At 36.7% G+C, this 22090-nt stretch overlaps 4 protein-coding genes across 8 annotated transcripts; all 4 read right to left on the reverse strand.

The window, feature by feature from the left end:
* Positions 1 to 623: 623 nt before the first annotated feature.
* LOC111801783 (GTP-binding protein At3g49725, chloroplastic) lies at positions 624 to 9667 on the reverse strand. The gene is made up of 13 exons (XM_023685939.1): positions 9158 to 9667; positions 6723 to 6787; positions 6574 to 6636; positions 6321 to 6410; positions 5229 to 5341; positions 5040 to 5108; positions 3560 to 3704; positions 3407 to 3462; positions 3261 to 3311; positions 3082 to 3136; positions 2940 to 2996; positions 1435 to 1554; positions 624 to 1350 (listed from the first exon to the last, which is right to left on the reverse strand). The coding sequence occupies exons 1-13, from the start codon at positions 9573 to 9575 to the stop codon at positions 784 to 786; spliced, it is 1869 nt and encodes a 622-aa protein (XP_023541707.1). The 5' UTR covers positions 9576 to 9667; the 3' UTR covers positions 624 to 783.
* Positions 9668 to 10135: 468 nt separating this feature from the next.
* LOC111802281 lies at positions 10136 to 12464 on the reverse strand. 5 transcript variants are annotated; one of them, XM_023686588.1, is made up of 4 exons: positions 11912 to 12227; positions 11434 to 11577; positions 10469 to 10535; positions 10136 to 10373 (listed from the first exon to the last, which is right to left on the reverse strand). In XM_023686588.1, the coding sequence occupies exons 1-4, from the start codon at positions 11979 to 11981 to the stop codon at positions 10361 to 10363; spliced, it is 294 nt and encodes a 97-aa protein (XP_023542356.1). In that variant the 5' UTR covers positions 11982 to 12227; the 3' UTR covers positions 10136 to 10360. The 5 variants fall into 5 exon arrangements, 4 of the variants coding, with proteins under 4 accessions (XP_023542356.1, XP_023542354.1, XP_023542355.1 ...); XR_002816241.1 differs by having other exon boundaries at positions 10153 to 10373; positions 10469 to 11577; positions 11912 to 12219; XM_023686586.1 differs by lacking the exon at positions 11912 to 12227 and adding an exon at positions 12244 to 12464 and having other exon boundaries at positions 10165 to 11577.
* A 443-nt stretch (positions 12465 to 12907) lies between these two features.
* LOC111802716 (stomatin-like protein 2, mitochondrial) lies at positions 12908 to 18150 on the reverse strand. The gene is made up of 9 exons (XM_023687183.1): positions 17868 to 18150; positions 17517 to 17760; positions 17248 to 17397; positions 16934 to 16991; positions 16734 to 16826; positions 16251 to 16349; positions 14835 to 14926; positions 13486 to 13545; positions 12908 to 13400 (listed from the first exon to the last, which is right to left on the reverse strand). Exons 1-9 carry the CDS (start codon positions 18056 to 18058, stop codon positions 13146 to 13148), a joined length of 1242 nt encoding a protein of 413 aa, XP_023542951.1. The 5' UTR covers positions 18059 to 18150; the 3' UTR covers positions 12908 to 13145.
* A 1213-nt stretch (positions 18151 to 19363) lies between these two features.
* Positions 19364 to 21574, reverse strand: LOC111802425 (60S ribosomal protein L9-like). The gene is made up of 3 exons (XM_023686776.1): positions 21051 to 21574; positions 19775 to 19897; positions 19364 to 19653 (listed from the first exon to the last, which is right to left on the reverse strand). The coding sequence occupies exons 1-3, from the start codon at positions 21423 to 21425 to the stop codon at positions 19561 to 19563; spliced, it is 591 nt and encodes a 196-aa protein (XP_023542544.1). The 5' UTR covers positions 21426 to 21574; the 3' UTR covers positions 19364 to 19560.
* Between the last annotated feature and the right edge of the window lie 516 nt (positions 21575 to 22090).

Genomic DNA, 22090 nt, shown 5'->3' on the forward strand with positions numbered 1-22090 from the left:
AAACCCTAAACCCTAAACCTTATACCCTAAACCCTTGTTTTTTCACATAATGATTTAGGTGCCTCCATGAGGGTCTTCTCGACAAGGTTGAGGTTGTGAGGTCTTACGACACGAGTAAATGTTATTTTTCTTCCATATTTTAAGCTTAGGACAATCTTTAGTGGATATGGCATGATACTAAAACGACTAAACAACTTTTTTGATCGAGTTAACAACCCTGTCTCAAAGGTGAAAAAAGTTCCTATGTTAACACCTATGGACTTTGACTGCGAAATGGCCCAGAAGCGAAAGTGAATAAGTTTCGTATTTTCACCATTCATTCAATGTGGCTCTATTTCATTATATTCCATCCATATCCCAATTCCATTCATTTAATATCCTTCTGGTGTCATTGAGATAAGAGATGTCGTTTCTAGTCTATCTGAAGCAGAAGTGATGTGGATTATTCAAGAATCGAAGTCAAGTTGCATATACGAATACTTTTGTTAACAAATCTTCAAACAAAAACCTATTAAGGTAAAAATTGCAACATCGAGATAAAATAAAATTGAACTTTTTCCCTAAAATTTTGTTATTGATTGATATTATTGTATTTAAAAACAGTATACTATTAATTATGCCTGTTAACAAATTAAAAATATGATGAGGGGTTTCTAATAATTAAAATATGTAGAATATTCAGTGATCGCCAGAAACTAGCGAAACAGAAATCTATATTGCAACCATGCTTCGTTGCAGTTGCAAGGAACCATAATCTACTTGATCTATAAACTAAAAAGTAAGCTACTGCTCAGCTGCACCATTCGCCTCCATCTGCGATGGCCTCCATTTACGTTCAAAAATACTCCGCTCTAAAACATTTTGAGTTTTTAGCCTCTCATCCTGATCAACCTTTAGTCTGTCATCTATGAGTTCTAACAGCTCTCGCAAGCCAACTCCAAACTTGGCTGATATTCTGACATGTGGACCAAATTGACCACCTGGAGGCTGTACATCCTTTCTCATCCCCTGGTCTTCTGAGGCCTCCTGAGCCTCAGAGTAACAATTTTCATCAACCCAAGGGTTTTGATCATCATCGTCCTCTGCCAACCAGTCTTCACACCAATCGCTCTCCTCTCCCTCAATTGTGTTTCCAAGATCTTTTTGAGAAAGCTGGCTGACATCTCCAGAGGGGAATCCACTGACTTCTCTAGTTGCTTGCTTTTTCGTAATATCACCCTTTTCCATTTTCATAAAATTGTTGCTTTCAGCATTTCCCTTTCTACCATCTCCTACCGACGAATTGCCAGCCTCGCCAATATCATCATCACAATATTCATCTACGCTCTCATCTTCTTCACGATAATCAATCTGTCCGAATTATTACACGCATCATGCATCACAGATCAAATTGCAAACTTGTCCCAAGTAAGAGAAATAAATAAATAGAATTACCTTGTTCCAAACTTCAATCATATCATCAAGCTTCGTTTTAGAAACTCCTATTTGCTTAAGTACTTGGAAAACGGTCAACCGGTGCTCATCAAGGTTGGGGGCGGTGCAATCCACCACATGCTGCAATAATCAAGATACCGGCATTGATATCTTATATTAGTATCTCCATCAATATCCTGGAAGTCTACTTCAGAATTGATTTTTCTACATATTCAGTATCAAATAGTGTGATCATACCAATTTTGAAATATAATTCAATTGTAAGAGGGCAAGCATGGTTCCCAGGAATCATATTAAGACACTATGGCTCAACAGACGAGGAAACTGCTAGGAACAAATGCTTTCATCTAAGTACAACATTAGTAACCCCACCATCCATTAAACTCTCTAGAGGTAAGATAACCCATATCAATTCATTTCTTGATAGCCTCCATATTTATCTTGATAGCCTCCCGAAAAATCCAATCATAATGACAAGCAGTCAATAAGTAAAGCATAGTATGGCATGTCTCAACAAAGTATGCACCAATTTGGAGAGGAGACTAACAAGGGATCCCTTTTTAGCTGCGCATAAGGTGTACTAATTCATTCACGAATTAATTCTGAAAGGAAAAATCTAATTTTCTAGGGAATTGGGCCCTTGAATATATTATTATAGAGATCTTTGTGACGATTTTGGCCACTGGACCCAATCTTAAAAGTGAGAAATTTGGTGAAGGTTCCTTTATCAACCAGATTCTATTTCCAATAATCATCTGTTGTTAACCTTGGAGGGGGGGGAGGAGAGATTGAGTGGAAAAGAGACTGTCCCATTCAAAAATTTGAAGCTTTGGTTCTAGAATTGATTAGAAACTCCATTAAATCTAGAATGAAGTGAAGGAGGACGAGTGAGCGAAAAAGGATGGCAGCAAGGGAGGGAGGCACAGGGGTGGTGGTGGTGACGGCAAGGTCTATCAGACGAGGAGGATGAGAATGAAGAAAGAATGTGGTGTGAAGGCCACATAAGAAAAAGTAATAATGTAAAAGAGACTGTCCCATTCAAAATTTGAAGCTTTGGTTCTAGATTTGATTAGAAACTCCATTAAATCTAGAATGAAGTGAAGGAGGACGAGTGAGCGAAAAAGGATGGCAGCAAGGGAGGGAGGCACAGGGGTGGTGGTGGTGACGGCAAGGTCTATCAGACGAGGAGGATGAGAATGAAGAAAGAATGTGGTGTGAAGGCCACATAAGAAAAAGTAATAATGTAAAATTAATATTTTTGCCGAACTTATTTAAAATTGTCAATAAGGCCAGGTCAACAAAGCCCAATGACCAAGTTAACTTACATGTTATCTGATCATATGGTCGACTAAGTCATACTCTATTTAGAACTATTTCAAACCTCAAAGACCACAAGTGAAATTTAAATTTGGCCCAGTATATCATTCATATGAGACCATAGTTCAACGGAGCTGAAGATGCAAAATATTTGCGCATAAAGAAGAGTCAGATCAAGCAGATCATACCACTAACAAGTCTGCTTCAACAACTTCCTCTAAAGTTGCATGAAATGCTTCAACCAACTATAAAAGGTGCATTGTCTTAGCGAAAGAGATATTAAGAATAACTTGTGAAAGAGAAAAAAGTGACACGTCAAGCTTTCATTACCTGCACAGGCAAATCTGAAATAAATCCCACCGTATCACTTACGAGTACTTTTCTCCTGAAAATTATTTAGAAAACAAAAGATTATAGAATAAACTCTGAAAATTAAACGATAAGATCGAGGTCTTAATTAATAGAAACCAACAAAAAGTAAGACTTCCAATTTATTACAAATTGTATACCCAGAAGGAAGAAAGACGCTTCTTAATGTGGGGTCAACAGTTGCAAACAATCTGCATAAATTCAGATTCCAATTATCAAATCAGATGCAAAATGTTGACAAAAAGAGAAAAAAGTATTCAAACCATTAAAAAGCACGTTGAGATACCTAGAATCACTATAGAGATCATTGTTTGAAAGTGCACTGACTAATGTCGACTTCCCCTGTTAAATGGGTTGCATAAAGCTGTTTAGTTTTCTTTTTTCCCCTTTCTCATGGAACACATAAAACAATCATAATTAATTGGAACTGAGCACGTACAGCATTAGTGTACCCAACAATAGCAACAGTAGCTAACTGTTGACCATTTGAGCCTCCATGTCTCTTTCGAGAAGAACGCTGCAAAGCACGTGTACGACGAACCTCTTCAATTTGAGATAATAGATGATTCCTTCGTTCCAAAATTCTGGAAGCATAGTTACAGAACTTAAACTACAGCAGAGAAGTAAATATCATTTACACAAAAGGAGAAAACAAGGAGGAGGTTAGGACTTCACCGTTTTCAAAACTTTTGAGAAATTTTGAGAATTGAAACAATTTCGTATATGATATGCAAAATTGAAAAAGACGGGAAGAATGCCAAGCCTCAAACCAAAAAGACAAAAATCTCTTCCAACTAGCCAAAAGTGCATTTATTTGAACTGTAATTGTTGATGGTTGACATAAGCATACAGCAAAATAGAGCTAAAAAAAAGTGAATATCTAAGGCCTCTTTTGATAACCATTTAATTTTGAGTTTTTGAAAATTGTGTTTGTTATCCATGAGACTAGTCGTAGATGTTTAAGTTTGGACGGGCAAACATGGAAATACACCATCCCTTATTTAGTTGTTAGTATATTTATGGTTTGCTGTTCTGGATGTTCTTAAGTTTTTGGTTGTGCAGTACCATACTCGGAAGGTAAGGAGAGTCCCACCCTCTCGAATGGTGCTTGATGGCTGTAACTGTACTTTTGTTATTGTGAAATACCATGTAGTCAAGGGAGTCCTTGCATTATCTCACTGTTTCTCTACAACAGTTTTCATCTTTCAATTCTTACCCAAATTTTAAAAACTAAAACAAGTTTTCCAAAACTGCTTTTTTTTAAAACTAAGCTTGGTTTCTTTAACCATAAGTAAAAAGTAGATGACAAAACAAAAAGAACCTTATCTTTCAGAAACCAAAAACCAAACGGTTATCAAGCAGAGCCTAAGAAACTATCAAAAGAATTCTCCTCATAGAATATTCTATAGTTATGTTCAATTCGAGGCCACAAGATCCAAGAAAAATGCCCAGTGCATTGAAACCACAAAGACCTTTTCTCTTTTGAATGGTTCCGCACCACTATCAATGATATAAGGATGTTAGAATCCATGTGGTGGGGGCGCGTACCAACTGAAAATGGAGACTCCAAATATTCCTAAAGGAGCAATATAGGAAGAGGTGGCCACTCAGACTCTTCCTTGCAACAAGAACACCATCCTGAGGGGTAAAGCACGGATTCAATTTATTTTTCTATCTTTCCATGGGTATGTATTCTTTCGTGACTAAGCTCCCAAAGTTTAGTACCAAACAAGCTTAAGTCCCTAGGTCTTTATATTTTGCTTGTTTATTTTGGCAACGAAGTTGGAGTGCCTCCTTGTCACAGCTTTTCCTTTCTTGGACTTGAGGACTCCTTATCCTCCAATTATTGTATCATTTATATATTGTTTGTAAGAAAGGAGTTCCAAATAAATTTGAGTATTTAGCATCACAGATTCAACCTTCGTCGCTGGAGTTGAAGTTCAGTCTCTCCTGCACCACTTATAAAGCCACGTCCCCCACTCCCTCTCCTGCATATTAGTATCTTCGTAAGTAAAATACTTAACAAAAAAAATAATACACAAAGAAATGAAAACTTTGGCTTGTTACTGTTTTTGTTATTGCAAAGCTGTAAATGCAGTATACTCTACCCTCTGGCACTAACAACTTCGGCTTCTCCCGTGGCACCAAATGTAAGACGTCCATCAAGGCCACGTACACGAACAAGTCTCGACTTTTTATACGTTAAAGCAGCCAGTTCAGCCTATAAATAATGTAAGGGTACAAACAAAATTAAATAAGGGAGATGATTTATAGATGCGCAGATACTGGGCTTTTTTACCTTGTTAAGCAAAAGAAAAAGGTTAATTGTTAGTGTTGTCCTGGAACATGGAAATAAATTGTCAGAACTTCCTTCTCTGGAAAACTCAATTTAAAATTTCATTCAATCTGAAATTTTGAGCACCATAGTACAAATGTTGCTTCTTAAATAGGATGAAACTAGAATCCAAGTAAAGTAAATGTGTTCAACCCAACTGGGATGAAGTTGTTGATGGAGGTTGACAGAATGATCGAGGAAAAGAATGATGTTTCTTACCCACGCTGTTCAACAGAAGGTGAAGTTTGGACCCAATTAATGGACAAGGACCAACAATATCGACCAACCATGCCTAACTTGCAAAAATAGGTAGGTAGCACAAATGGTGGGTATTACTGACTTTATGGGGTTGATGGGCTATGACCCATTTGGTTGAGAAAGAAAAAGGCAATAATTCATATTACCTGAACCAGCAATGGTTGTTACAGGGGTAGGTGCTGAAGATGATGAAGATGCACTAAATGATTTCTGGTACTGTTTAAATTTAGCTAAGTCATCTACCAAATTAATAAATGACTTCTTAGATAAATCATTGATGGGCTGAGCCCTCGATTGAACAAAATCAGATATCACCACCGATTTCTCTCTGGCTATATTCCAAAAATAATGGAGAAACACAGTCTAATCCAAATCAACAAAATCAAAACCCAATGACCCCACATAATTTTTTTTTTTTTTCTGGTACAGCTTCAAATTGGAACCAACTGTAAATTTTTCTTGTAGTTACAATTGGTTGCAACTAAATAAAACTTAATGGACCAAGTTGAAACAATGATAAAATACAAATTGAACTCTATCCTTTTATTGTAAGTACAGGTTAGCAAGAAAAAGGCAATGATACATTTAATTGGGCCCATGAAAAAACCTGTAACTTCGCCTCTTTCGTGTAGGCATGAGCATTGAATATCTCTATTATGAGACCCACGCGGTCCAGTACAGGTTTATCCCATGCTCGCTGACATAGAATAGTGGAGCATGTCATCAAGAACAAAGAATATTGCAAAACATTTATATTAATGTAAAGATATACACAACCTACACTTTTTCTACAAGACCATGAGTGTATTTGTTCATGGTCGAACTAACAAGGGGAAGAAATGAATATACACAAGATATACCTCCAAATTCCTCTGCTGAATGCCAGAGAGAGTAGCATTTACAAAAATAGCATCAACCTCACTCTGACAAAATTTTAAACTGATAAGGTTTAGTTTGGTGATCATATTACACATCTAGTAACGTACAAACAAAACCAAATTACCACTACCTTCGACTCTGCCACATTCAAATGGCATTTGATGGCATCCACAGTTCCTGGTCCAAAATATGTATCTAAAAACATAAAACACAATGAGAAAAAATGAAATAATGCAACGCTCAACCATCTAGATCATAGACAAGTCAATTTACTCATTATCTAAAATTAAGGACTTGTCTTCAAACATTCAATATCAAGGATGAATTAGAACTACTAAAAAAAAAATTTTTTAAAAAATCATTATCAGACATTTTTTCAAAACAATATTTTGCTTTCTAAGAAACAGATGTCACAGCTCCCCGACATCTCCCCCCAGAGGGATAAAAGAGTGGGGAATTACACAAAAGCTTCCAACCAGAGAGTTCAAGAATGAAGGATCACTTCAAAAATGATTGGTTATTATTGCTCACAGGAAAATGATAGGAACGCTATCAGGGTATTATTGGGATATCAAGGGTATATTCGTCATTTTTTAGGGAAGTTGTCATGGTATTTGGTTATAAGTAGAGGGAGAGGAAAATGACAAAGTTAGACAATTTTTTAGTGGCTAATGGATTGAGCGATATCTCAAGAGGGGAGGTTCCAAATACCTTGAATACTCGGGAAGTTACATTGTAGTTTTGTTATCGTTTGTATTTCAAGACATTGGAATATTTCTGATTGGTATCAGAGCTGTACAGTTCTGGCCAAGGAGCTTCATGTGAATTTATGCAAAGAGATATAGAAGTGTTTATGCGAAGGAATGGATTGACTTAAGAATCAAGTGAAGAAGTAAACGGACTTGATCTTTCAATCTATATGGCTACTGCGTAATTTCAGATAAAGAAAAGGGGAGATTGCAGCAACAAAAGAATAGGAGATTAGACTGGCAAAAACAATGAGTCAGAAATTCATATTAGAATAAGGTAGTCTTATATGGAAAGAAATAGAGGATACTAGGAAGGTCGTTGATCAGTAGAGTGAGAATGGCCACAAAGAAAGAAGAATCGTCATATCAGAGACGAAGGCAGAAAACGTGAAGAGTCGTCCTAGGTTGAGTTTGTTCACAAAAAGTGTAGAAAAGAAACAGAAAAATGGGAAGGCCGACAAAAAAATACTAGCACAGAAGAATTGGTGGCCATTGAAACGAGATTAATTTTCCCGGAATTCAGACTGTGCGACTAAAGACTAGATTTTTGGCACAAGGTTCTTACAAAAGTTGCCATGGCAGTAGCATCTGTTCAACAAAAGGTGAAAAAGAAACAGCACAGCTACTAAGGACAACAGATGAGAGGATGCGTGTAAGGGGCCCCCATGGGAGACGTAAGCATATTTTCAACCCTTCAATCTATACACCCCTTGTTAAATCAAGGGACTGCAAAAAGAAAGAGATTTCAGTTTACCGACAAGCAACAGACCAAGGCAAGAATTATGGTTTCCTTCCCAAAAATATTGATAGGAAGCAAGATGTCATCCGCAAATAGAATCTAACCTTATGCAAATAGGAGACCTATTAAAGAAAAAGCCTCTAATTGATTGTTGTCTCTCACCACTACCCTAAAGTCCCTTCCATTGTCTTCAAGCCCATGCTTCCCATATGAAAAGAAAGGGCAGACTTGGAAAGGGGATTGAAGGAAGAGCACATTAGTGAAAGAGTTGGATGTCCTATCGTCCATTCTCATTTGTCAACACAGCTACCAAGGACAACAGATGAGAGGATGCGTGTAAGAGGCCCCCATGGGAGACGTAAGCATATTTTCAACCCTTCAATATATACACCCCTTGTTAAATCAAGGGACTGCAGAAAGAAAGAGATTTCAGTTTACCGACAAGCAACAGATCAAGGCAAGAATTATGGTTTCCTTCCCGAAAATATTGATAAGAAGCAAGATGTCGTCCGCAAATAGAATGTGCCTTATGCAAATAGGAGACCTGTTAAAGAAGCCTCTAATTGTGCCTTGACAGGAACCATGAGAAAGAAGGCAACTTAGGCAGTCGGCAACAATAACTACGAAAAGTAGCAGTTCAGAAAAATAAAATTAACGTCTTCGCATGCTTCCCAGCATAACATAAATCTTTGGAATCGAAGATATGGTCAGACTTTATGATCTTTTTATGAGTCATGCATTCAGTCACCGTGTCTTTTTAAATCAATTTAATAATTCAGAATTGAGGCGCTAACAGGACCATAGTTCAAGTGGCATAACTCAAAAACCGTCCAGTAATAAGCCGAATTCAAAGAAAGGGAAAAAAAAAATCCAAATTGAGGCAATGAATACTAAAATAACTAAGAAAACATAACCAAAGGACCCAAATTTCAATTTCTAAAATATTTCAATAGGCAGTTAACTCAAACACCGGTCGGTTTGAGGTGAGTAAGAGAGCTCTCAAGTGTCCCCAACTGAAAAATGTCTAAGCACAAAATAAAAGAAAGGGGCTACAGAATTCAATTTTCTTGGACTTACCAGCGCGAGCTCCTCTGGCAGAAGGATTTTGAACTACAACGTGAGGGGGTATTTCCTTGTCAAAGAAATCAATATCGAAATACCCATCCCGTTGTTGTTCTAGAGAATTTGCAAGACACAAAGCCTCGTTTAGCTTTGCTTGCAGAATAGTATCGGGACGAAGACGAGGTTGAACCACGAAGAGTTTGGGTGGAGCTATTGGGTCTCTGTTGCAAACGGAAGCAACGTCGTTGCTATTTTCCTTCCTGTGCTTGGATGAGTGCGAGAATGGCGAAAAGAGTATCCGAACCGAAGGTGGCAACAGCTTGGAAGGAGAATTAGATGGTAATAGGTAGGTTATTGAGGCGGAAGATAGAGAGGTTATGTAACGGGCGAGAAACTTGATGCGAGGTTGCGATACAGAGATAATTCTCAACATTTGGAAGAATCGGTGGAATAATCAATCTCCTTTCACCACTATCAACCCTCGGCGTCGGTGAGTTGGCCGGTGTTGCCCTTCTGCACTCCAGAAGTTTTATGGTTTATTAAAAATATAAAAATAAAGTATCTTTTGGACCCTTTCACTTCCGAATACTTCGAACAGTAAATTACAATTTTACCCTTTATTATCCATGGTTGAGGGTGGGTCCAAACTTCATTTACGAAGTTAGAGAAGTGTTTTATAAACATAATTAGATCTCCAATCCAACAACATTATTCATGGTTTTGTTTCACTACGATTTGAGTTTTTCAAGTTTTGTACCCATATATGAACTTCAAGAAACCTTGTTGAACAATAGCAGAGGTTTCAACTCCACGTTCTTGCTTTTCAAAGGGCAGATTTTTCAGTCATCTTTATCCTTCTTTACTTTGTATGTTTGAATCGTCTTTAGAGGTTATTTACATTTACTAGTGTGTATGCCTTCATCTGCATTATCAATTCTGCACTTTGACATCAACATGTTATAACTGCTATCACAGCATGCAAAGATTAGGGAGGCAGAAGAATTGTTCCTTTTGGAGTGCACTTCACAGAATGCAATGTGAAACAAAATTCATAATAGTCAAAACAAACAAGTGTTGGACCGTATCATAACTTTACATAATACAGGGCAGGAATTGAGCAGTGGAGATGAACTTGTTCCACACATCTCCAATATTAGCAAAAAAATTACAAATGACAAGCACAATAACCAAACCGACTACGGTAGCTCCATTACTTTATCAAGCATTGCCCCTGCAAATCAAATGCAGGAGAAAAATCAAGAAATAAAGTTGAGTAAGGGAGGCGGGAAATGTCTTGTGAGAGTGCCTCAAAAATCCTTTCCGCACCTTCTAAGGATGACCCCATTTCGTTCACTAAACTTGTTCTCCACATCTACAAAGACACATAATACACCTGCCAAGAAAGGTGAGAAGCATCAGTGATTCCATTCAAACAAATTGCAGAACAAGGAACATTAACTGAGGAGCATAACTAAACTCTCACAATTAGGAAAATGACCCTCTGCTGCAAAATAGTAAAAAGAAAATGACTTAAGGACAAGCTCATATGAAAAGAAGAAAGCTAATAATAAATATTAGAAACCTGAACACAGCCAAAAGCAGGTCTAGCAAGACAGATTTCAAAACAATATGAATACAAATCGGAGGCTTCAATAGTCTGTCTATGTTAGAAGGTGGTGAAGGAAATACAAAATAGAAATGTAAGTTTGATGATGATCCGGATCCATCTTATCTGTTATAGTATAGTCAATCTAGTGTCAGCTACATATTGCATAAGACAAGATTAGAAATATAAGCGTCCCTACAAACAGGTGGGGCAAACAAGGTCCACCACTTCAAGCACCCGCAGGTCAAGTCCATTATATGATTATCAGTCCATACGCAAAACAAAAGGAAAATTATTCAAAAGAACAGAGCACAGAGACAAGCCCCAGTTTTGCTTCTTTTTCATAAACAAATCTAGCTCATCATATCCATGCCATCTCCAACTTGACTACAAATTGGGACGGCAGCAGAGAAAGATCTCTCAAAAGGTGAAGGATGAAACTGGGCATCCCGCCTACGCTTAAAACCAAAATCATCAACGGAGGAACTGTCAGCATCAAGTTTCCTGCGAATGCCTCTGATTGCTTGTTCCTCTGTCAGTGTAAGCGGGAAAATTTGCCCACTTGCACGACAAAGTGAGCTATGGTTATCATACACAATTCTTTGGTCACAGTTTTTGTCACAAATGTGAGTCATTCCTGTAAGTTTGCAGCGGTACATATTACCACACACATGTTCATTCTCACATTTCCAATCACATTTGTGGGCAACAACTTGCTCATCTCTACCCAGAATAGTTGAAAGATAAATAACGTTTGCAGAGACCATGGATTTGCCGTTCAACTCCATTTTGATGATGCGATCAAAAGGAAAGTCTTGCCTCAAAATTTCTGCACAGCCCAACACAAAATACACAACTGTCAAATATTGGACTATGAAAGCAGGGAACCCCCAGGTACGAGGTACCTACTTCTCTGATCATAAATTTTCGTTTTTTTTTTTTTTTTCTCAAACTAACTATATTCTTCCGCCGCACGTCCCTAATCATTATGGTGAGTTTAAATTCTAAATTTGACTGAAATTTGAAGCAAATAAAATAGAATAAGAGAAAAAGAAACTGCAAAATATAGATATATCAACAAATTGATTAATCATCCAAGAAACTCTAAAGGAAGCCCTAGAAAATCAGCTCTCCAGATCTTAAAATAGTAGAATGGTATATACCACGAAATATAATGAGAAAAGTAAAAGGTGCGTGCAGCTGGAAGGACCTTACAGAGTGCCAGATTGACATTATCCTAACTCCGGAGACCACCACAAGTCCTTAATTAATCATATTATGAAGAGCGTGGTGATTTCAGGCCAGATCTAAGAAACCCATGTGCAGATTAGGGAAAAAAACAAATATTTAGTACTGGAGAAACGCTTTTTTTCTTTTTGGAATAGTGTAGGAAGACTTATACAAAAGACATATGAATGTTTCGATGCAGATCTTAAAAGGGAAATAGAACATGAGGTGCTAAAAAAAGCCAGAAAAGGAACAGAAAATAACTCACTTGATCTGAGAGGCCACACGACAACACCAGAGTAATGGAAAATAAAAACAAACAAAGAACAAACGAAGGCGCGCTGTCTCCCTCTCAATCAACTCCCGCACTCCCTCCTGTTTTAAGGAAGCAGAAAAATGAAAAAGACAGAAAATGGAATAGAACGAGCGAAAGGGGGGACGGGGCAAGCTTTTTTATAGAGAGAGGAGAGTTCGCAGTCCGTGATGATGGGGTCGATGTTATTAGTAGTTGGAGTGGGAAGGGATTTACTCAATTTTTATAAATAAATAAAAATAAAAAAAAAAATCAACATTATCCATAATATGACTTGTATGTAGTCCCAAACAAATGAAATTCCACTTCTCACAGGTGGAAAATAAAAGGTATATTTGGGAAACTAGGGTTGTAAGAAATAGAGGTATTAGATCGAATTGTTTCACGCTTTAGAAATAGACAATAATATCCTTTAAAAAATGACTAATAATGCTGCTCCGTGAAAACAACTGAAAAGTTGTCCGAGAAAAAAACTTTGGAAACCTATTTTTTTTTTCTTTTTCTTTTTTTTTTTCTTTTTTTTTTTTTTTNTGTGCTTTCAATAACCAATTTTGGAATTTTGTTTTGTGTGTGTCAAGATGTTATATTTAAGGCCTATAATTTTGTTTAGAAATATCTCTGAATAAAATAGTACCGAGTTAAATGAATTGATTGTTAACAACTTGTTCACAAAGACAAGAAGGGCAGCAACAATGGACGCAAAGGGGCCAGCGGCAGAAAAAGGCTGAATAAGAAATAATTATCGTATTGAGAATGAATTTGGAGTGGCTTCTGGTATAGATAGAGTTTCCTCTCACCCAAAAAGAATCCCACACCCAGAAAAAGGGAAACCCTTCACACTATGTTAAATCCATTTACTACTCCGCAATCTTGGGGCTCTGTACAGAAAATCCTGGGCTGCCATTTTGAACTTCCTCAGCAACTCTAACAGTTTGATTGCCCTCTCCCCCGATTTCCGCTGCCGGATTGCTCTCCTTTATGCCTTCATTTAATCCACTTGTTCTGCCTTCATTGCCAGAAACATTGCCAACCAGGTTCTTGTAAATAGTAAGGGCTTGAGCCATCATGTTACCTGGATTGGCAGCTGAACTAGGAAGCAACATTGTGGTACCCTGAAGTGGAAATTCAAGATAAGGATCAAGACCCTATTATGAATGGTGATCGTCAAATAATCATAACAAGCTCAGACGACTTCACCTCTTTGGCAATATTACTGAAGGCTTGTATATATTGCTCAGCGATTCTCAAACTAGCAGCCTGTCAATAACCCAGAGATACTTCAGTTATGCATGCTATAAGCAATCACTTAACAATTTGATCTTCACAATGAAAAGCCACTGCATGCGATATAGACATTACAAACAAACAAACAAAAAAACGTCTTGAATAATACATTATTTACTTCCTCTTAAAGGTCGAGGTTCAATTCCCTCCACCTTGTTTATTTAAGGGAAAAAAAAAGTTATGAGAATTACACAATGAAAAGAAGGAATACAACAACCAGGAAAAAAAAAAAAAAAAAACTCGGTTATCAACTGAATGTTTGCATAACATAAAAAGAATTGGAAAAGTTAGATATTCGAAAGGGAATAAATATTTAACCACGATATATCACAATAAGACAATTAAAATTTAATATATCAAGTATTCTATTGCTAATAATGTAAGCAAATAACCAAACTAAGTTGTGGAAAACTGAAGGAATGGGGAAGGAGCTACTATAAATAATTAGAGCACCATTGTACTTGATGTTCCAAATATGAAAATTTACCTCTGTGAACTTTAAAACGTCTTTCCCACAATTTTTTCATTTGTACCTCTCTTTAGAGGCCATGGGCTTAAACCCCACCCCGTGTTTGTGGTGTATTACTCTAAAAAAAGTCGGATGGTTTTTAACAGTATAATACTGGAGGGTATCATTACAGATTTCGATAGTTCAACAATACCAGAGAAACAGGGCTGTCTCCTACACGAATTACATGCTAATCAGAAAGGGGAGAATTAGGGTATGACACATGCCTATTCTTAATATATACGTAAATAATAATTTCAGTGATTTAAATTAATAAAAATAAGGACGATAACTTTAAAATCAGAGCTCAAAGGTTTGATTTTAAGAAGAGTGGATATTGGGGGGAAAAATAAATGTAGCTTTCACTTTTCACAAGCCCCCAAGGGGTGGCCTTATTGGTTTTTGAGGGTTGGTTAGGTTTACATCTACGTCCTAGCCCTAAGTTCAATCTACAAGATGGAAATCTTAATAAAAGAAAACTCTTAAGTCTTCCAAGTTCTGGCTAATTTTCCCATGGTTTAGTGGGGTTCAACCCAACACCATGGTAATAGAAAAAAAACATATAAGATCTTAACTACCAGGAAGCCAAAATGCATCATCGCCTCCTAAAGTTTCAATATTCAAATTAATTGTGATTGTCCATTGGAGTTCAAAAGATGATCTAGTTAGATCATGTTGGTTCTGTTTTTGGCCCAAACTGAGAATCCAACGCATCAACGTATTAAAAGCTAAAACATGAGGATAAGAACCTCACCTCGACGCCCCCACTGTCTTTGAGGGCCTGTGACACAAGAGCGAGTCCTTTGGCTGTTGCTTGGGATTTTACAAGGATGGCCTCCGCTTCACCTGGTGAAGTAGTGGGGTAGTGTTTGAGGATGAAAAAAGAAAAATGACACAAGAAGTAATACTCGTCCTCCCATGTATGCAGATGCCATTTTAATCAAATGGAACAAGAGATTGGAAAAAAGAATGTCATATAAATGGTAAAAATGGAAATTGACAAAGAAAAGGCTCAAAATTTCAAGTAAAGTAGGAAGTTTTCCCATTCCCACCATGAAGAAAAAAAGGAGAAAAAAAATTTGTTAAAAAATAATATGCTTTTCAAGTTTGCTAGTTATCTTTCTCTAATATTTTTTTGCAAAAGTTAATATTTTGGCGACTGAGGTGAGATGGGGATGAAACTGCATCCTGATAGAAACTTAAAGCATCATCATGGATTTCAACCAAGAAGGTCGAGATGATCGTGAAAGATTCTCATGCAACTGAGAAGAAAATAGGATCCTATTGAAAGAAGCTCTAGAGATATCAGCATTTTAAACTAGATTAAAACCACCAAACAAGAACCAATAGAAATTTTAGAACAAGATAAAGAATGTTTCAACTTGGTATTGAGATAACAAAATAAACAAATGAAAAAAGGGGGAAAATTCATTTCAGTATTGAGATGAAAGAGAACAGTTGCTATCCTCATAATGTGATCATCTTAAGCCTTGAAAAGCCTCTGAGATTTCTTTTCAATAGTTTGTTTGGTCGTATCACTCACAACCCCCAATCCAACAAAACAGACCGCATCTCAGTTCTACAAATCAAACATTGTAGTAGCTCTTGTTTCTCATTCATCAAGCCCTCCTAACCCCACAACCCCTGTATGTTTTATTTCTTCCTTTCTCGAGTCCACGCCTTCTCAGTTCTCATCTCCGTCCTTTCATTGTAGTCAACAAAATTCAATCTTCCATTAAAGAAAATTTTCAACTCTCACTACAACATTCCATTAATAAGTGAGAAAAGCATATTCAAGAATGGACATGGAGTTGAAGATTTACTTCAATGTTTTGGATGAACCACAAAAAAAAAAAATTGGCTATGATAATCTTTACACCAAGAAAGCTTTCAAACATACTTAGATGAGATAGGCAAAGAAAGGTGAAGAAGAGGAAAATATAGAAGTATCTATGCAATTTCACAGGAAAAAAGCTTGATATCCTCGGGTAGTGAGGGGTGGGCCGAAACCATCTACCCCTTCTTTATACCCACTTTTGTTAGAATCCTGTGAAATGATATATACTTAACTGAGTATGAGCCTGAGCAATTAGTTCCATCACACTAAATCACTCAAGGAAAGCAGATGTGTATTTTCATAGCACTAATTGAAATAGTAATGCAGACTGACCTTGCGCCCTGTTAACTTGGTCTATTTTTGCAGCTTCAGATTCTAATATAACTGCATTCTTCTTACCATCAGCAATATTGATATTGGCCTGCCTTTCTCCTGTTAAAAATTGAAGGGCATCAATCTTCATGAATGAATATCAGAACCTAAGAGAGTACCAAAAGAAAGAGACTAATTCAGTTCCTCGAGAATTTAGGTTTTCACCACCTCCATACACACCCAAATAACCCCAGCATATGAAATAGCTAAATCATTTTACTTCTCTCTGGAACCGTCCATCCATTCCACAGAAGCTCATGGATATTTGACACCTTAGGTCGGTAGCCGTCATAATTTAAAACTATGGCCTCAAAAACATTCAACATGCTCAGTTGAAAAACTGAACCTATTGATGAGATTTTAATCAACAGAATCTATTTGACCTCTGGAAAATTAGGTTATTTTATCAAACTCAAATCGAGATGATTTTAATTGTTTGCTTACCTTCAGACTCAAGAACTTGAGCTCTCTTTTTGCGTTCTGCTTCAGCTTGCATCTCCATAGCTGCCCTTACCCCTCGAGGGGGAGAAATATCCCCTGGAAGCAAAAAAAAAAAAAAAAAAAAAAAAAAAAAAAAAAAAAAAAAAAAAAAAAAAAAAAAAAAAAAAAAAAAANTATAGAGCTATGAGTAATATAGAACGAACTTATTTCATATCGAAGGCATTGCAGTCCCCAGTCCCTTGTGGCTACATTGATAGACTCCTACAGAAATGACCAGTTAAAATATTACTAATCAGTAAAATCGTTCATTTATTTTCGTTCAAGCAATCAGGGTAAAATGCAGTACAAAACTCTAAGAAGAAGAAGAAGAAGAAGAAGAAGAAGAGAAAAAAAAAATGTTTTCCCAAATGCAAATTTTGCTCCACAGCAAGCAAACACAACCAGAATTCTCAAAATCTGAAGACATGATGAAAAGGATGTAATAAAAAATAAATAATAAATAAATAAATAAAAGTACCACTATCTTCTCATTCAGCGTGTCTCTTTCCTCAAATGTTTTGTCAAGAGTAATCTTCCCAAGCTCGCTTCGCATTGTAGTCTGAGCGAGCTGAATAACGGCATATATGGGATGCTCCACACCATAAGATGCCAGCTTGGGGTCCACTATCTGCACAGAAACGGAGACTTTGTCGTTTCATTCGTAAATTGTAGCAGAAAGAAAAGTAGAGCGAGTTTTAAGAGTAAGAAACCAGAACACGAAAGTCCGCGAACAGCTTCGCCTCATACCTTAACATAAAGAACCCCATCTATCAAAATGCTAACATTGTCCTTTGTGATAGCAGACTGGTCCGGAATAGGAATAGCTTCCTCCTTCAAGGAATGCACATAGGCTATCCGATCGACAAATGGAATCAAAAAATGGATTCCGGAGGGAAGTGTCTTCACATACTTTCCAAATCGTTCGATCACGTAAGCCTTCTTCTCCGGGACAATTCGAATACCCCAATTTAAAGGAGGAGTAATCTCGTAGCTAATAGAAGGGGGGTTAGAAAATAATTGCGCATGAGTAGACAACAAAATTAGTTGTGAAAAGAAGGAATTGGAAGGAATAGAAGGTATGTAGGGAGGGGAGGTCACCTGATGTTGGGATCTCGAGCAGTACGAAGATAGCGGATGGTGGCGGGAGAGAAGAGGGAGGAAGGTTGAGGAGAAAGAAGGTTATTGTAGAAGGGAAAGGAAGAGTGGGTTGTGGAGAGACGTCTGGAATGTGCGATGAAATGGAGAAATGTAAGGGAGGAAGAAGCGTTGGACTTGAAAATGTTCATCATTTCCGAGCAACCTCAGGTGGGCGTAGAATGAGGTCTTAGAAGAAGTCCCACCCAGTTTCACTTTTTCTTTCTTGCAGACGGAGGCATCCGCTTTTAATTTTACAAAAAAAAAAAAAAAAAAAAAAAAAAAAAAAAAAAAAAAAAAAAAAAAAAAAAAAAAANCTGTTCTACGGTTAAGTTATGTTCTTAAATTTGCAAAACTTTCTTTTTTTTTTTTTTCTTTTTTTATTCTCGACCTATCCTGACATAAAGCTTCCGGGAAACATAATATTTACCTAATTCATTAGCTCCTTTTTACCCCTCTTTTAAATTAATATTTACCCATTCATTAGCTCTCTTTTTACCCAATTAATATTTACCCGCTCTCTTTTTACCCATTCACTAACTCTCTTTTAAATTAATATTTATCCATTCACTAGTTCTCTTTATGAATTCCGCTCTTTTTACCTATTCACTAGCTCTCTTTTTATCCATTCACTAGTTCTCTTTTAAATTAATATTTACCCATTCACTAGCTCTTTTTATGAATTCCACTCTCTTTTAATATACTAGCTCTTTTTATGAATTCCGCTCTCTCTTTTAATATACTAGCTCTCTTTTGAATTTTAATATAACTTCTAAATTAATATTTACCCATTCACTAGCTCTCTTTTGAATTTTAATATAACTTCTAAATTAATATTTACCCATTCACTAGCTCTCTTTTGAATTTTAATATAACTTGTCTCAGAATTTTGAATTTTAATATAACTCCTCCCGCTCTCGGAGTTTTGAATTTTAATATAACTTCTCTCGGAGTACATGGTGAACTCATCGCTACATATTTCGTGTTCATCTCAACCACAGAACTCGCTAAAATAACAAGATTACTTTTTCATGTTCATCTCAATCACAAAACTCGCTAAAATAACAAAATTACCTTTTCCTTAACAATTGAAATGCTTACTCATAAAATGCATGTTACCTTCTTTAATGAAGTCCAAAATTCAGAAACGTTTTGAACATTTTGAATAGTTTAACTAGAAGTGACAATATATTGCATTTCCCTCGCTCAAAGGGAGCAAAAAGACCCATTAGGCTCTTCATGTATGCCCTGCCCTACATAAATAAAAATACAGTTGGCCTCTGCCCTTGTTCTCTTAGACAGGTTTTTTTTTTTTTACATCAATCAAGCCTATCATAATGTAATGCGTTGAAATTGTTCTTAAATTGTGTGAGAATTCATGATTAAGGGATTGTGAATGCCTAAAGCAAGAAATCCAAGGGTTCTCCTAAAAGGTACATAGAAATCAAGTAACATAGACATCTGTAGAAGAAGGGTTACTTGCTGAATGCCAGTTTAGTGCCTCGAATAGAAAATATCCATAAAACAAAACTGTAATAAAGTTTAAAAGGTTTGCCACGAAACATCACAAAATTACGCAATTGGTTGCGAAAAAACAATTCCAAAAAGAGAATAAACTACTCTTGAAACTAAGAGCAGATATAACCTACAATTCTATTCATCCCTCTTCTTCTCCAACAATGGTACCCTTCTCGCTGACATAGATACCATCAAGGAACTTCCGTATATCCTTGTTCTTCACATGACATTTCTGCAAAAGAAGACAAGAAAGAGTAAGCCACAGAATGATTTAAGACCAAGAAATGCACCATTTAACTCTTTTCTTTTATGTGCAGCAATGCCTGCATCATGTGAGTCTGATCAATACAAACCTGGTTTATAAGGGCACAAGACCGTGAAACCAGTTCAATATCATTTCCATCCAAGACCAACTCATCTTTCACTTTCTCAGATCGGGTAATTGAAACTCCATCAAGCATATCCACCTTCCTCACCTGATTCAACAATTACCCGCATTAAAGTTTAGCCGATAATGACATCTAACAAACCCATCTACAAAAGTATTTACAATTCCAATTCCAACTGTTTCTCTTTTCTTTGTAAGAAACATGCTTGTCAATAATATTTTGAGAGTGAGTGAGGATAAGAGATTAGAAGCAAACCATCCTATCTATCTTAAACATGCAAAACTCTGACACGAAGCGCAGAATGTGAATGACTTGGGCCTTTTTTCATTTACGAGTATCAAGGCCAAGTTATACACCTTAGAAAGATGGCACCAAATAAGATATTAAGTTCAAATCAATTTCCAATCAGGATGAATATTTCATATTCTGAAATTTTAGATTTGGCACTGGCCTAGGCTTCTTTATATGTTGGTTTTGGTACTAAAATGAAATATGAGTTTTGGTACTAAACTGAAATATGAATTACTAAAAGAACTGGAAATGAGGTTCGAATAGCCATTGCACAAAATAGACTTCTAGCTTCAAAGACCCGTTTAAAAATCATTTGGCTTTCAAAAACTAATGATTTAATTTTCAAAATCTTGGCATGGTTTTATGAAAACATAGGTAAAGAGGTAGATGACAAAAAGACTAACCATGGTTATCAATAGGTCCCAACCCATATGTACATCAAGAAGAAATCATGTAATGATGGAGAACCCATTCGTAAAAATGGCAATTCAAATGTCGAACACGCATGGAAAACAATATAAATAATGCAACTGAAAAAATTGATATAGACAGAATTCCACAAACCTCAGAGAAACTGATTAGAGCTAAGTAATATTAGAAGGTTTATTTTTCATGTAAAATCACCACCAAGCAGATTCCTATGAATAAAATATGTTGCATAAAATCACAGCGCGAGGTTGTAAACAAGTAACAGCACAGGTCCATACGAGTGTACAAACATTAATGTAAACAGTAGATATCAAAGAATGGAATATGGCACAAAATTGAAAAAACCAGCAAAACTAAAGGAAGGCTCATTACTAATGAACAGAAGTTACTTGGAATATATATTTCCAAGAAGAACACTAACTAAATAACAAGATCAAAACCTAACACAAGTGATGGTCAAATCAAACACATGGCGATTAATAATGAATGAATAACATGAGAAGCATAGAGAAAACAATACCTTCTTTTCTCCAAGAAAATTACGAATCTCAATAGACTTGCTGCCGTTTGTGATACTAGCATTGATGGGAAAGTGAGCGTAGACGAAGCGCATCTTGTAACGATAGCCCTTAGTGACGCCGGTAATGAGGTTCTCAACATGGCTGAGAGCAGTACGAATAGCGGCGGATGTCTTCCTAGACCCAAACCATGCTTCAATCCGGAGCTTCTTCTTGCCAGTGGCCTCGTCAGTAATGAGTTGAAAGTCGAGATTGAGATGCTTAAAGTTACGAACAAGCTTACCACGAGGACCTTCAACCTCGATGATCTTGGCATGGACCTTGATTTTAACCCCATCTGGGATATCCATAGACTCGGATGAAAGAATGGTCTTCATTTTTCTGTGGAAAGAGACTCAAGGAAGCGCCGGCAAGAAACCACGGAGGCTGCGGCAGAAAGCGGAAAAGCTTTGTGAGAAGATTTATATACAGAAAACCGACTACGATGCAGCTGCCGAAGAAAAGTAATAAACTTACGGAAGAAGAAAAACCCTAAGGCTAAAGGGGAAGGAGCGATGGGCTTGGGCCGATATATAGAGTTTAATTTTAATTACAGAACTGCCAATGAAAACGAAAGGGCATCGGTTCGGTTTTCTCGACTTTTATCTAAACCGGAACCGAACAAACCGATCCGATTGGGTTTTGTGGTTCCGATTCCAGACCGTTTGAATTTTATACAACAACGACCTGAAAGTGCTTTAAAGAGAGGGAGGGTGGCGGCTAGGGCAAAGCCTTTCTTTTGTATTTTCCCCCATAACCCGGTTTCAGCGACTGTCTGTGGGCTGGTTAAGGTGCGTTATATTGGACTGCTGGAAGCTAAATTAGGAACTGGGACTGGGCCTATTTATTATTTCATACGGGAATAATTATATATACTTTTTTTTAGAACCTCATCAAATTCGAATGCTAACCTTTAATTTTTTTTATTAACATAAACAGAAAAGATTGTTACGTGAAACTTTAGAGCATATATCCTAATAATAACAAATATGAGTTTAAAACT

The sequence above is a fragment of the Cucurbita pepo genome, chromosome LG09 (assembly GCF_002806865.2).
Source record: "Cucurbita pepo subsp. pepo cultivar mu-cu-16 chromosome LG09, ASM280686v2, whole genome shotgun sequence".
NCBI classification, from domain to species: Eukaryota; Viridiplantae; Streptophyta; class Magnoliopsida; order Cucurbitales; family Cucurbitaceae; genus Cucurbita; species Cucurbita pepo.

What these genes read in the sequence shown, in the direction of transcription:
- LOC111801783 (XM_023685939.1), bottom strand. Translation starts at nt 9,575, where the DNA reads ATGTTGAGAATTATCTCTGTATCGCAACCTCGCATCAAGTTTCTCGCC. An exon ending in GATCTCTATAGTGATTCTAG is followed by an intron (nt 3,312 to 3,406) that starts GTATCTCAACGT and finishes GAATTTATGCAG; the next exon opens with ATTGTTTGCAACTGTTGACC. An exon ending in TTGAAGCAGACTTGTTAGTG is followed by an intron (nt 1,555 to 2,939) that starts GTATGATCTGCT and finishes TGATTATTGCAG; the next exon opens with CATGTGGTGGATTGCACCGC.
- LOC111802281 (XM_023686585.1), bottom strand. Translation starts at nt 11,981, where the DNA reads ATGTCAATCTGGCACTCTGTAAGGTCCTTCCAGCTGCACGCACCTTTT. An exon ending in TTTTCTCATTATATTTCGTG is followed by an intron (nt 11,578 to 11,911) that starts GTATATACCATT and finishes TGGGCTGTGCAG; the next exon opens with AAATTTTGAGGCAAGACTTT.
- LOC111802716 (XM_023687183.1), bottom strand. Translation starts at nt 18,058, where the DNA reads ATGATGAACATTTTCAAGTCCAACGCTTCTTCCTCCCTTACATTTCTC. An exon ending in CGCTGAATGAGAAGATAGTG is followed by an intron (nt 16,992 to 17,247) that starts GTACTTTTATTT and finishes TCATTTCTGTAG; the next exon opens with GAGTCTATCAATGTAGCCAC. An exon ending in CCAAGTTAACAGGGCGCAAG is followed by an intron (nt 14,927 to 16,250) that starts GTCAGTCTGCAT and finishes CTACTTCACCAG; the next exon opens with GTGAAGCGGAGGCCATCCTT.
- LOC111802425 (XM_023686776.1), bottom strand. Translation starts at nt 21,425, where the DNA reads ATGAAGACCATTCTTTCATCCGAGTCTATGGATATCCCAGATGGGGTT. An exon ending in ATTTTCTTGGAGAAAAGAAG is followed by an intron (nt 19,898 to 21,050) that starts GTATTGTTTTCT and finishes TTGTTGAATCAG; the next exon opens with GTGAGGAAGGTGGATATGCT. An exon ending in CTTGTGCCCTTATAAACCAG is followed by an intron (nt 19,654 to 19,774) that starts GTTTGTATTGAT and finishes CTTCTTTTGCAG; the next exon opens with AAATGTCATGTGAAGAACAA.